This window comes from Anguilla anguilla, chromosome 12 (genome assembly GCF_013347855.1).
Source record: "Anguilla anguilla isolate fAngAng1 chromosome 12, fAngAng1.pri, whole genome shotgun sequence".
Classification (NCBI taxonomy): Eukaryota; Metazoa; Chordata; class Actinopteri; order Anguilliformes; family Anguillidae; genus Anguilla; species Anguilla anguilla.
In genome coordinates this window covers 26614840-26629714 of record NC_049212.1, presented here as the reverse complement: position 1 = coordinate 26629714, position 14875 = coordinate 26614840, and the positions used below count along the sequence as shown (strand labels likewise).

General features: G+C 46.5%; 1 protein-coding gene across 1 annotated transcript in view; it reads right to left on the bottom strand.

The window, feature by feature from the left end:
• Window positions 1–14875, bottom strand: part of LOC118210164 (protein jagged-2) — a 38892-nt gene that overhangs the window by 5346 nt on the left and 18671 nt on the right. Inside the window, exons 4-9 of the mRNA XM_035386112.1 lie at window positions 8963–9217; window positions 8428–8488; window positions 7550–7680; window positions 5170–5289; window positions 4487–4600; window positions 1553–1666 (exon numbers count right to left, since the gene is read on the bottom strand). Coding sequence (XP_035242003.1) covers window positions 1553–1666; window positions 4487–4600; window positions 5170–5289; window positions 7550–7680; window positions 8428–8488; window positions 8963–9217 — 795 coding nt within the window. The remainder of the gene's footprint in view (window positions 1–1552; window positions 1667–4486; window positions 4601–5169; window positions 5290–7549; window positions 7681–8427; window positions 8489–8962; window positions 9218–14875) is intronic.

Genomic DNA, 14875 nt, shown 5'->3' with positions numbered 1-14875 from the left:
GCCACATTGATAAATACAACAGGAGCATTAATAACACACACAGACACACACCCACAGTGGTAATTCCAGCAAAAGAGGTTCAGGATCTGAGTTTGTAAGCTGAAGGCCTGAGGCCTTAAACTGGCTGGTACTCTGGAACTCAGTTTCCCAGGCTGCACTGGCCTCAGTCAGATCTCCCATTATTGGGCTCTGGAGAAGCTTGGCACAGGGGTAAGGAACCCAAATGTGACCCTGGGTCAGTACCAGGGACACACAGTGAAAGACCTGCCCACAACCCTCCCTACATATATTGAGTGTTGAAAAGATGTTCACATAATAAAGCGCAATGTTGGTGGTACAGATCAAATCGACTTTCAAATCTTTACAGTCAGGCATATAATGTATTGGAAAACATTAAGACACCACGAAAGGGGCCATATAATCAAACTACTTCAACAAAAAATATCCCAGCTGAGCCGCAGGTACCCCTGAACTGGGTGACTGGGTTTCTGATTGCAGTGTTAAGGCGGTAAGGGCGATGTACCCGCCCTACGGCACCTCGCTAAGGGAGGGGCGGGCGACCGATGAGCGAGCGCGTTGGGGCAGTGCATGCGCTTCAGCTGCAGGGGTCTCTGCGCAGCTGCAGGAGGCACGGCTGGGACCGGAGAGGAACGGAAGACCGTTCCAAACCACGAGGGGGAAAAAAAAAATTCCAGTCGTATGAAACCCAAAATTTCAGATTCAAAAATGAACGTTGACCGAGTGAAGACGTCATTTTAAGAGACTTGACTTTCTGCCGCCGCCAGCAGACAGAGCAAAGGCTGTCCCGCCAACGGGATGTCACGTTTCCTTGGAGACGCATTTCTGTGAAAGCACTGTTTTATCCTGCTGCAGGGAGATCAGAGATATCCGCATGCATAAAATATCCTCATTTAGCATGATGTCGCATACAGATGAGTCTGCAGAGCCTCTCTCCGCATAGCCCCAAACAAGCAATTAAACAGGAATCAATTCAGACGCAGGTTCCTGAGAGCTGCCTCACCCTTTGAGCTGGAGGGAACTGTAAAGTGCAGGTATGACACGTAATTACAGCCTTCAAAAAACTCTCTTCAGGAAAACTGCCTTCTGCAAGCCCATGATATCACACTGTAGAGGCCAGAAAGAGGCAAAGAAATCCCAAAAATCTCCATTGTATGTTCTGTAACCTACATGTTCCCGGTGTATTCTGGGGAATGTAGTTTGCACCAGCCGGAACACAAACCCACGCGCATTGTCAATACTGCCTTTACATATTTAACCTTATTGTCAAAAGAGACTCACAGAGATAGAAATATATGATTATATACGGTCCACTGTGATGTACTGAAAAGAATGTCAGCGAATGGATTTGTAGACAGCCGCACAGTTATGATTATGAACATAAGACTAATGTTTTCGCATATTGCCTTAATCTATTCTAGTGAATGTTGTTGCTCTGGTGGGTGCTACACATTGGTGGTGTCTGAGGTAACACATGCTTGGATATAAGTGAAATGCATTGTTGATGCCAGCTGCTGTCTGGTATTCAGCTCACCCAGTTGGCAGGTTCTGCCTGACCACCCGGGGGCGCACACGCACTGGAACCCTTCTGGCTGCTCCAGACATGTGGACCCGCGACCACACGGGCTGGAGGCACACCGCTGCACTGCTGCAGGGGGGAGACACACGCACACACACACACACACGTACACGCACAGGCATACGCACACACGCACGCACACACACACGCACAGGCACATGCGCACACACACACACACACGCACAGGCACATGCGCGCACACACACACACACACGCACAGGCATACACACACGCACGCACGCACACACACACACACAGGCACATCCACGCACGTACACGCACAGGTACACGCACACACACAAATACAAATATTCAATCAATGTGCCAATCAGTCTGTACATTGGTCATCATAACAGAAATGTAGGATGCGCATAGGATGTGTGTGTAAGTGCTGCACCTATGGATTGACACAAATAATTACAGTGGAAAATGAGATGGTGTGTGTTGAATTTGGGTGGGGGGGTGTGTATGGAGGGGGGGGGTGTTGTCATTCCTAGCTCACTGGCTTTGTTTCCTGTGCGGACATAAAAAAGATAATTGGCTGCACATTTAGAACACTTGGGGTGATTTCTGCTGGCTAACAGTCCCATGCAGAGGGAGGGGAGGGCCTGCATGTGTGAGTCTGTGTGTAAGTGTGTACGGTCGCGGACAAACTAATGTGTTCTGTTTGTGTGTTTATTTGTGTGTTGCGGGTGTGTGCCTTTTCTGTGTGTGTGTACATGTGTGTGTCTGCGTGTATGTACATGCAGTGTGTGTATGTATGCACATACTAATGTAGACATGAGTGTGTGTTGGCGTATGAGTGTGTGTTGGTGTGTGCAGGCGTGTGTGAATGTGCATTTGCGTGTGTGTGCGTTTTTGGTGCATGTGCACGTGTATATGTGGAGGGTCTGATTTTGCCCGGTTACACGTCACTGGAGAGGAATTAAAAACAGAGAGAGGAGGAGACAGTACCCTCATACAGGCCTGGGACCAAACACTTCCACAGAACACATGCACACATTTCTCCCAGTCGGTTTTTTTTTTTTTGTTTTTTTGGAGGACCACTTTGAATGCTCACATCACGTACAGCACAGTTGATCCCCCCCAACCCCCCCCCCCCCCCCTCATCCATTTTACTGCTTTCCGAAAGAGAGGAATTGAAATGCACTTCCCCATTAGCTGAGCGTGTATAAATCAAGGTTCAAAACAGAGGCCTCGCGTCGTTTTCTTGGCTGGGGTCCCTTATAAAAACAGGCCCCAGGAGGGCATTTCTGTTTCAGGCGTGCAGTCGGCAGAAACTTCATAACATCTTTCTCAGGTGAAAACAACACTGAGGGAATAGTACTTCCCTAATCCTTTGCCAGATTTTGGCCTGCACCTCTCTACACGGTCATGGTATGCAACGGCCTCCAGTGAACTCTAGTGCAGAGTAGCGTTAAGAAAGGGACAGAAATATAAGACAGTGTGTAGTATAGGTAGTGTAATATAGTAAGCTCTGCTGTGCATCATAGCACGACTGCAGGGTCAGATATTCATGCTGTTCATGACAAGTTTCTGTGTGTGTCTGAGTGTGTGTGTGTGGATGTGTGTACGATGGTGCGCATATGTGTGTGCGTGTGTGTGCGTGCGCGTGTGCGAGTGTGTGATGATGCAGGTATACAGTAGGGAGTGATGACGCAGGTAGAATAGAAAGTATATATTGTAAACAGGCTGTGTTCCACATCCCTTCCTCTCACCCCACACTTTGTATACAAGACTGGTCAGCAGACTGTCATTTGGGGACAAGACACACAAATACAAATCACATCTGAAAAGCTGGATACTATTCACTCTTACGGACTGTCACATGCTGTTGTGTCTGCACAGAGTACGGCAGGGACTACTGCCGCCGTGCGGCACACAGGTAGTGAGCATAAACATGGAAACACCCGTTTAAAGGGACTTTTTAGGGTGAGGGGCAGCTGCACGTGCCCAGTGCAGGCCGCATGCGTGTCCAACAGCATCCGGAATTCTGCAGGAGGAATACTGAACTGTTGCTCACTGTTGGAACACTGTTGCGGTTCCACATTCTTCTTCACTACCTTTATCTGTGAGACATGTTAGCATTCAGGAACTCCACTGTCCCTCCCAGTGTTGACACAGAGTCATCTGCAGTACTTGCAGTCCTGGCCCGTGTGAAATTGCGGTAAGAAGGGGGGAGGGGTCCTCGATGGTTACAGCAGACCAAACACACATATTAACTTAAATGCTTAAACAAATTAACTAACTGGCTTGCTGGGAATCCAAGGGCAGAGATCAAATCTAAATATCTCGCAAGGGACTCCCGCACACCCCCAAACGCAGTCTTTTAAACCGCTTACTGGTGTGTGCTTACTGACACAGCGTCTGTCTCTAACTAGCTGTGTCCCTCCAAACAGCCACAAACCCAAATGTAAAGGAAACACAGACACATAAATGCGGACAAATGCACACATCAAAAAGTATCCACACATGCATGAAAACCATAAAGCACACAAACACGAATTTAGACGGACATACCTACACACCCACATGTGAAAAACTTCCACACACTGGGACAAGCAACATGCAAATACACACGTGAAAATTTACATGCACACACATGTACATACGTACCCTCATCCATGCAAATGCACACACACAGGTACGCACACAAACAGACATGCACACACACACACGCAGGCAAGCACACACACACTCACATACAGCATGCACACACACACACACACACCCAGCCCATGCAGGTGCCTGGGAACAGCTCATGCTGTTGGGTTGTTGTGGCTAGTGTGACTGGTGTTTAGGTTGTGTTAATGCCTCATATCCTGGCTATCTGATTGGGATCTGCGTTTGGTGGCCGGTACAATCGCAGTGCTAACTGGCACTGATTACCGGATGCGCAGTTGTGTCCGGTCCAGCCGTCTGCGCAGATGCAGCTGAAGCCTGTGCTGTCCTCCACGCAGGTGCCTGCATTAAGACAGGGGGCCGAAAGGCAGGCGTGCTCCACTGCACAGGGCAGAGAGAAGGGGGGGGAGAGGGACAGAAAGAGAGAAAGGAGGAGGGAGAAATGGGTAAAGAGAAAGAGAGAGGCAGATAAAACACAAAAGGAAAAAGATTGGGAGAGTGAGAAAGAGGGAGAGAGGAGAGGGAGAGAGAAGTAGCAAGAAAAGAGACAATTATTATAAATGTATAACACAGAAACTGAAAATCAGGCGAGGAGGGCTTGGGGGAATGGCGGCACTTTTGCCGTCTCAGGGCAGGGGGCATATGTCAGCGTCTGTCTGTGCATGCGCCTGAACAGAGACAACCGAATAAGCATGCAAACAGAATACAGTCAGAGATTTTTTTAAAAAACAAGAAGGCAAAGGGTGGTGCATGTGAACTCCAGGCCTCATGGATCTCAGTCTAATGCACTTAATGACTCCAGTTCACTGGGTCTCCATAGCACAATAAACAGGGGTTAGCTCTCATCAAACTAGCCAACTATTTAATTATGTGAAGTAATTAAGTCTTCGGAGAGGCATGGATAGGCTCCAGGACTTCTGGGGGAACTCCTCGACCCCATGCCAGCTCACCTATGTCGCAGTTCCGGCCGCGAAAGCCGTCCTGGCACACGCACTGGTACTCGTCGGGTTCCGTGTTGGAGCACGTGCCCCCGTTCTTACAGGGCTGGTGGGTGCCGCAGTAATTCAGGTCTGATGGAAGAAGGGAAAAGAGGGACTCAGTGCCAGCTATCGCCGCTCCCTTCCTGTTCCAGATGCAGCCGGTGGCACGCACACACTGTCCCACTGTCCATCTCCCTGACGCACTGCTCCCCGGGCAACAAGAAATGCTCTGTGCTGGCAGCCACAGCTCTTGGCAACAGCATCCAACACACATATACACACGTATACAAAAACACATACAGACACACTCACACACACACACAGAAGCATATACACCTTCAAATAATTATAAATGCACATGCACACATACAAGAACACACATGCACATATACAAGCACACACAAATACATACACAAATACATACACAAACTAAAGCACAACATAGGCAAGTCACACATTAGCACACATGTAAATATAGCAACAAACACATGCACACACACAAGCATACACTTTCACACAAATGCACATACAAACACACAGACATACTTAAATACAACCAGACACAATCAGACGCACGCACACACACACGCATGCGCACACACGCACACACACACGTACGCACACACACACATGCACACACACACACGCATGCGCACGCACACACACGCGCGCGCACACACACGCACACACATACACACACGCGCGCGTGCGCGCATGCACACGCACGCACACACACACACACACACACACACAAGCGCGCACGCACCCAAGCATGTGCTCTGAATGGCAGTCCCACCCAGAGAGAAGTTCAGGTCATGAGCTTCAGGGTTGGGCGTGGGCTCCTCACAGCTCACAGAACTAAGCGTTCTGAGGAGGTGCAGTGCAGAGCTGAATGGGGGAGTGTGCTGGAAACCCCACCTAACTAAGCCCCACCCAGCACACATTCTGTCTGCCCAAGGCCACTGCATTGCTCCTGACAGTAACCCTCCTATTGCCTCGCACGTGGGCTGCTCACATTGTGTACATAAGGCAAGGTCTTGTACATACACCCGCACTTGACAGCTCACAATTCACCTTTTGGAGCTGAACAGCTCAGTTTGCACATGCATACACACTAACACATACAAAAATGCGTGCACGCGTGCGCATGCGCGCGCACACACACACGCACACGCCACACACACACACAGATACGCACACTGATCCAATGTGTCAAAACAAACCAGCAGAAAACCATTATTATAAATGACCACTACCGTAAGCCCTTTTAACTTGCGGTTGTCATATTTACTCTGACAGAATGAAAGCTGTGGCCTGTGTGCCCTGGCTAAACTATGAGTGTACAAGCAGATCACAACAGGAGTGGTTCCAGAATGCAATGCAGTACCTCAAGTGTTTGTTTTTAAGGGAGAGACTCAATGGTAGATGCCAAATGATACAGGCTAATAAGAGGTGTTAAATAACATAGGCTAATTCTAAAGGTTGAATGATAAAGACTAGAGACTAGAGATCAAAAGCTATTGGATCAATGCTAAATGATAAAAACATAAATTATAGAGGCCAAAGGATGGGTAGAGGACAAATTTAGTGAAAAATTTAGTGAAAAACAAATTCTTAAAATTTATTGTCATTAAAGAAAATACAGAATTAAATTTTTCAAACTTGACTGCAGTGGAAGTTCTGAGAAGAGACACAGCTGCTGGGTAGCTCATTTGGTAAAAGCACCACACTGCGTTGCATGGAATGGAAGTGCTAGCATTAGCATTAGCCATGGCCTTGGATCAAATCCAGACTATACCAGTGGCGACTGTGGTCGATAGCTCCATGGTGCGACATGCAATTGTTGATTGCGTTGTCCAGGGTATGGGAAAGTTCAGTTGTTTAGGTGCGTGCATTTCACCGCTCTCCAGCGACCCCTGCTGGTCGATTGGGCACCCGTGGACTACATGTCAAAGCCGCATCTGAAAGGCCTTTTCTCTGACTCTATGCCAATATAGCTGTGGGATAAGGTGTGAAAGAAGCCTTGTGGCACCATGTGTTATAGAGGAGAACCACCTGCTACCCTTTCCTGAATCAGCAGTGAAGATTGTGCATGAACACGGCTGCAGTTCCAGATAATTTGACATACCAAATTAGAGCAGGAATTCGATATGTTTAAAATGCTTAAAATGTATTTTTTCATTACACATATGGCTGATCTTGTTCATAATGAGGCAAAAATTATAAATAAATAAATTAATAAATATTTTGTTTGGATTCCTTATTAGCTCAACAGGGCATAAGGGCATGGTCATTCAATCAATCTCAGCCCCTCCCTCCCTCTGCTTTCAGAACCAGGCGACCCCCTCACCTTTGTCACAGAGTAGCCCGCCCCAGTTGGTGTCACACACACACTTCCAGGGTTCGGTACAGCTGCCATGGACACACCCCGGGAACGTCACACACTGGTCACAGAGGGGACCCTGCCAGCCGTAATGACACCTGCAGGGAGGGAGTCGGGTTTAAGGGGGTTACTCAGACATAAACCCAAAAATGTGTCTTTTTGTATCTGGTCACTGTAATACAAGAGATGTAGAGACTGAGATGCACTTTCTCCTCCTCCACTGTAAAAGAAAATATATATGACGTATTACAGAATTACTATAATCGCTACAACAATCACAATATTTACTAAATAAATATTTGTTACAGTTGGTGTTTTACATACTGTATACATTGCATATTTTATTCAGATATCAATTTGAAAATTAAACTGAAGTAAATTGAACACTAAAGAAAGAGACAGAAAAGAAAGAGAGACGGAAATGAGAAGGAAGGATAGAACGGATAAAGGTGAACTGGAATTTAATTTGACAGAAATGCGCATAGATTTACTGAATTATGTTTAATAGCTTTGGAATTAAACTGAGCTGAAACACTGAACTAAACATGAACTTGGGGGTGGAAGACAGGCATAAAGAAACAAAAAAGAGAGAAAAGGAGGAATGGGGGAGAGAGAAAGAGATGTATCGAGATGGGAAAAGAGGGAGAACTGTGAAATGCTGAATAACGCAGGGTGGCTGAATAATTGGGTGAGAGCAGGCTGTGGGTAGAGACTAAGGACTATGGAGGACTTCTCTGCTCTGAGGTCAGTGTGAACGGAAGTGCTAGCACTAGCGTTAGCATTAGCCTTTATTGGGTTATTGTCATTGTTGGCCGCCATGGCGCAGACACGGCAGTGTTACTCACTTGCACTCTCCGGGTACGGTGCAGGAGCCGTGAGCGCGGTGACAACCCTGCCTGCACATCGCTGAAATGACAACGCCGCAACACACGCCGTTAGCCTCCTTAACGTCGGCATTACAACGGGCCTGAACACATCGCTCAACACCAAGCGCTACACAGCCGCCCAACCCACCCGTCACACAACAACGACTATGTTAACTCCAAGGCGGGCCAGCGGCCGTGCCCCCCCAGGGCCCTTCCCGTGTCAAACCGCTGACGGACTCACTTCCCTCTGGACAAAATATAAAATACCATGAGGCATTAAGCCCAGCTCCAGACCCACTATTGTTAAAGGTCCAATGGCACGACAAGTGTAGGGGCATTAACCCCACTGTTCTGGTCTAATTTCCGTAAAACATCACAATCATTTCAATTTTCATGCATTTCCTTCCCCCAGTCGTTTAAAAGTGGGCTTTTGTAATTACTGCAGCCAGCAGACCATTCACCCTGCCCATGCCTCGGCCCCGCCCCCTGTAGGAACCCCCGCCCCATTACTCACCCTGTCGACACTCTGGGCCAGTCCAGCCCTCCATGCACACCTTGCTCCCGGAGGCGTCGCAGCTGAAGTGGCCGAAGAAGTCGTTGCGGGCGCGGCAGAACCTGTTGCAGAAGGGGCCGTAGTAGTTCCCCTCGCAGCGGAAGCGCAGGCGGTACTCCAGGCTCAGGTGACGGCCGTGGTGCTTGAACGTCTGCCACTGCTCCCCAGGGTTCAACATGGAGGAGAGCAGCACCTGCTCGATCAGCTCCTCCTGCCCTGTAGGGGGCAACAGAGAGAGCAGTAGGACATTAGCTGGAGCACATTGTGAGATAGGAGAGAGAAAATGGGGCAGAGAAAAGTGAAACGGGAAAATGAAAGAGGGAAAAGGATTGCAGGTGAAGAGGAGAAGAAGAAAGGGAATGTAAATTAGGTTATGATGCAGAGCGAGAGAGGAAGAGAGGAGGGAGGGGGACAGCAAAAAGTAAAAGGAGAATCCAACACATCTCTCCCTGTGTGTGCCATTTCCCTCTCCCTCGTGAAAACAGTGACCACTCAGACCGAGAAATTCCAGAGAGAGGGAACAGCATGAGGCCCTTCCACAGAGGAACAGGGATGGAGAGCGCCTGTCATCTTTCATTCAGTTATCACTATCTTTAGTGATACCAAGCTAACTTTGACTGGGCATTGCCCGTGCTAATGTGTGTGTGTGTACATGTGTGGATACAGTATATGTAAGTGTGTGTGTGTGTGTGTACCTGCGTCTGTATGTGTCTGTGTATGTGTATATGTGTATGTCTGTGCGTAGACAGAGCAGGCATGCGAACATTTGAGAGAGAGCAGATGTTGTTGACAAATGCAAGTGCAATGAAATCAAAAGTTTAATGTTGTAAAAACCCAAAAGCTAAATACTGAAGAGAGACAGCTGTCAAAAAGCTCATTATTCAAATAACTCATATTAACCAAAACAAGGCTCAGACCTGCTTTGCTACCACGACAAACCCATGAAGCAAACTTTAATTCTTATTTGGAATACTGTATCAATTAAACCAAAACTTGATCAACTACTGGCTCAGTGACCACGTCTTGGCAATTTAAAAAAGCCTGTCTCCCAAAAATGGACAGGCTATATGTGGTTACTGTGAGCCAGGCTAGACAGACACAGAGATGCGTTTTCTCCTATGCCATAAATAACATTCAAAAGCTAAAACTAAAAGAGAAAATATTTTAAAAGATTGGAATGTTCCAAGTGGGAGAACAACAAAAAGTCAATTTTAGTTTCTGGAGGGAAAAGCAGTACCACGAGCTGCCCAGTCTGCTAGCGTGACAGACATGCTCTAACGTGCTGTCTACTGAGGCGAAGGCACCACCTACCACGTGTACTTTAAATAATCAAAGAAGAAAACATTCAGGAGTCAGGTCAAAAACACTGTTATATACTCATGCATACCAATCCACTTCAAGACTGTAAAATGAAAATCAGTTTAGAATCAATGTACAATTTTATTATGTATTATTATTTACTTACTATTGATCTTTTTATTATTATTCATCTTGTTTATTATTATAATCACTGCTACTGCTACCATTCATTCATTCTGTTCAAACATGTTATTTTTTTTTTACAATTGTTTACAGCTTACCAAAAAGAGTGTAAATCTAATTATCAGTTCTATTGAAAATGTCTTTATGTCTATGCTTTTGCTGTCAGAGCAGTTTTTGTATTGGTGCTGTCCCTTCAAATGTCTGTAATGTACTCTATGTGTTTTTCTACACCATTACATGGAACTATTTGCAACCTGTACTTTAAGCCACTAAAGCATGTTGAATTGGACTGAACAGAAAAATGAGAGTGACTGAGAATTCAAGACAGACTGAGAGGGAAGGGAGAGAGAGAGAATGAGGGAGTGTTCTGCTTTTCATTATGAGTTCCAGTTTGAGAGTCCTGTGCTGAAATAATAGGGGGATACTAAAAAAAATAAACAGACAGAACAAGAGAGAGAGTGAGTGAGAGAGAGAGAGGGACAGGAAGAGAGAGTGAGAGAAAGAGAGTGAGAGAGAACGGGAGAGAGAGGGAGAAAGAAGAGAGGGAGATAGAGGGGGTGAGATGGAGGGAGAGATAGAGGAGAGAGGGGACAGAGAGAGAGACTGTGCAATCAAGCAGAAGAGAGGATGGGAGGGCGGCAATGTGAGCGCTAACACAACCCCAAAACTCCAGATAGAGAGATGAGATCATCTAGGTCAAAAGAAAAGAATAAAAGCAGAGCCTGGGAGAGGAATAATAAAGGTGAGAGTGGGAGAGCAGCCGACACTCGCTCTCTCTCTCTCTCTCCGTTCTAAAGTCAACGCCCCAGGTGTGACTTCACATCCAAACGTTTTTAATCTAGCAGACGCTCTTATCCAGAGCAACTCAAAGTTAGGAATGAACAGTAGTTCTCAATTCTCTATGGGCAAAAAGGACAAAAACACTGCAGTGCAGACTGTGCGCTGTAAGAAACAGGAATGGAACATAAAACGCAGGAATAAATTAATAGAGTGAATTAGCAGAGTGGTGCAGGAAGGGTTTTGATTAGCTGCAGCTCCATAATGCATAATTATAGTCAAACGAGCAGCACATTAATGACATAGCCAGCACATTAGGCATTTATTATCTGTAAGTACGTGCTTTGCAGGCTGTACTGTAAATAATGAGGGTTTATCTGATTCATGAGATGTCGAACATTTATTTACATGCAAGGAACGTTTGAGAGGTTGGCTCTGACTTATGAATTCTATGGTTCTATACGCATTAAATATATACAATTGAGGAGGACCACTGCCTGGCCAGTGGAAAGCATGGTTGGTTTCAATTCTACTTCAGTTAAGTAAATTCAATGAATTAATTTAACCGTCAATCCATGTCATTCCATGAATTGAAAAATGTCCATCATGTTGTATGAAGATTTTTTTTAATTATTTGTCCATTCAGTCCATTTTCTGAATGGACTTACCTGAAACCACAATCGCTGTAATATCAGTGTTAAAAATCACTGTTTCAATCACAGTAATCTTCTGCGTCAAACTGAAGCCAGGTGTTGAGACTTGCAGCAGAATTTGAAGGTAGGAGAGCGGCGCTTGTTGTGCCTGAGTCATGCGCGCGCAGTCTGTGACGGCCCCCTGCGGGAGCTAGTCTGTGCTCCGCCCCTCCTGCCTCCCTCACGGCAGTAGTTTTGAGCCAAGACTGAAACCCCGCTCCTGCGGCTGGGGTGGGGTGCGGGGGATTCATGTACGTATAAGGAGAATAATAATGGAGTTCTTTCTCACTGTTCCTCACTTAGCATAAGGGTGTCTGCCGAATGATTGTAATGCAATGTAATGAAATGTAATTAACTTATTATTCAATCATCTGTCCAATCTGGGGCCATCTCCCAGCAGCCGCTGTGAAAATTCAAAGTCAGTAAGGTGGCATAATTACTGTTACAGTGTGAGTCTGCAGACTGACACTAGCAATGTGCTGCAGTCCTTAATAAGGCAGATAATGGAAATGAAAATGATTATTTAACATTATTATTATAAATAATAATAATAATAATAATAATAATAATAATAATAATAATAGTAATGCATTCAAAGTGTCGAGCGCTTTTCATGAAGTATCTCAAAGATGGTTCACATAAAAAATAAAATGAAAATAAAATGAGGAAGCAAAACTTAAGACGCCTAAAAGGATCTAAAAGGTGATACGTAGGGCCTGTTGGGAGGGGAGGGGAGGGCCTGAGGTCAAACTAAAGGCATAATGAAAAATTTGGGTTTAGAGTCAAGTTTTGAATGAGGAGGGTTTAGAAAATTACTGTAGATGTGTGAAACAGAACCTCCCCAACACCGCAAGGTATATGCGCGCGCACACACACACACACACACACACTTTGACCAGGTCTAGAGAGGGAGCTTTGTGTTCTCCATTCATTTATATCTTATTATTCTCTCTCTGTACTCATGCTCTCTTGGTATCTATGACGATGCCGGCCTTGAATCAAATGCATTTGTCCTTGACTGCAAGCAAGAGCATGTTTCCACAGCGACTGTACATTTTTACCTCTGCATTCCAAAGCACCTGAGGTGAAAAATCAATAGATTGCTAAAAGCCCCAAATAAAGAACCCTCCATGGGCTGTGGGCATGCCCAGACCCAAAATGCAGTGGGCAGGGCAGGGCCACAGCGACCTGGTCCTTGTCCAAGCACCACACACACGGTCTCCAGGGCAGAGTGAATGCATAAAAATCATATTTCATAACTAAACCATTAATCTGACTGCCTAGTCTGTGTCACTCAGCTAAAACTCACATACACTCACTATGAAACTGAATTTATGCAACCGATTGCTTTTCATATAACTAACATTGAGTGTCAGAGGCAATCACACACACAAACACACACACACACACACGGTGCTACTTAATTTGTGATTCAAATGATTTTTAACTGAGCAAAAATTAAGCATTTGAGGCACACATATTCACATAATGTTGCTAGATTTAAACATTTACTGCATAAATATTTTTTATATTTTGCACATGCACACACACCTTGTTCAAAGTCAGCTAAGGAGGTGACTGAGGCACCGACACTCATACATGAAGGAGGCAGAGGAAGGAGGCAGTTGCATAAAACCTCAAAATGCAAGCCACAGAGTCTTTGGGTTCAGTCACTGAGCACCACTGACACTGACCGTCACCGAGCTCTTACGGCACGTCAGAAAGGTTGTGACCTCATGTGCCGGGGAGGGGCCTCAGTGACAACAGGACAGGGAGAGAGTGCCCTGCAGCCCGTAGAGCGGTCAACCTATTCACCAATCACACGGCTGCTGGTTCAATTCCCCATCACGGCACTGCCTGTGCTGTCAGCCCATCCCTATTTGTAGCCCTCTCTGCCCCGTCTGAATAAATTAAATAGATAAGGAGAGTGGAGGGAAGGTCGAATCCAGACTGTACACTGATATAGGCAGATAACTTGTGTCATTGTGATTTTTGTAATCAGGGATTTAAAAAGCCTAAAGCTAAGCTGTGAGGGGGGTTCTGGGAATGGTACAAAAAACTGCAGGTGTATTTGAGGAGGAGGAGTAGAGAGAGGGACAGGGAGAGGGAGAGAGAAAGAGAAAACAAAGGATAAGCAGTGAGAGAGTGACACGGGGGGTGGAGGGCGGGGACGTCTGTGAGCAGTGGTTTGGTTCACTGCCGCTGATTATCTCCCTGCTTATCTGCGGATGAGCCAGTCGCCGAATCACTGAGCCGGGGGGAGAGGGAGGACGGGGGGAGGTGTGTACAGGATGAGAGAAGGCTGTAGAAGGACAGGAAAGTGAGAGTGGGCGGTAGGAAGGTATCAGTGTATGGAGTGCATATGTGTGAGTCAGTATGTGTGCATCTGTCCCACTGGGTGTGTGTAGAGCGTGTGCAAGTCCACAGGATGTGTCCCGGAGCATTCCACCTGTTATGAAGAGTCACGGTCAGAGCGGGACAGGATGTGGGTAAACTGAGCCTCTGATGGGGGAGCGGAGACACAGCCAGCACTGCTCGGCCTGGAGCGTAGTGCAGTGGTTAGGGATCTGGGCTTGCAGGTTTGATTCCCAGGCTGCCGTTTTGTCCTTGGATCAAGTTCCTGAGTCTGAACTGCTTCAGTAAATTTGCAGCTGTACAAATGTGACTGTACGTTTAAAAACAGTATGCTGGGAAAGTCGCTCTGGATAACAGCGCCAGCTCAATACCTGCATGTAAGCGTATGAGTGGGCTGAACCATGGGAAGCCGTAATGACGACTGCAGCAGGGTCAGGACAGGCCGTGACATATCCTTGTGAGCCAAAGTAGAATTGAGCGGCACCATTTGCTTACAGGGCAAGTTCACTTCCGATTTGGCACCAATGTGTGGATACGTCACTGTCTGTCTGAGCCCTGGGAGGAGATC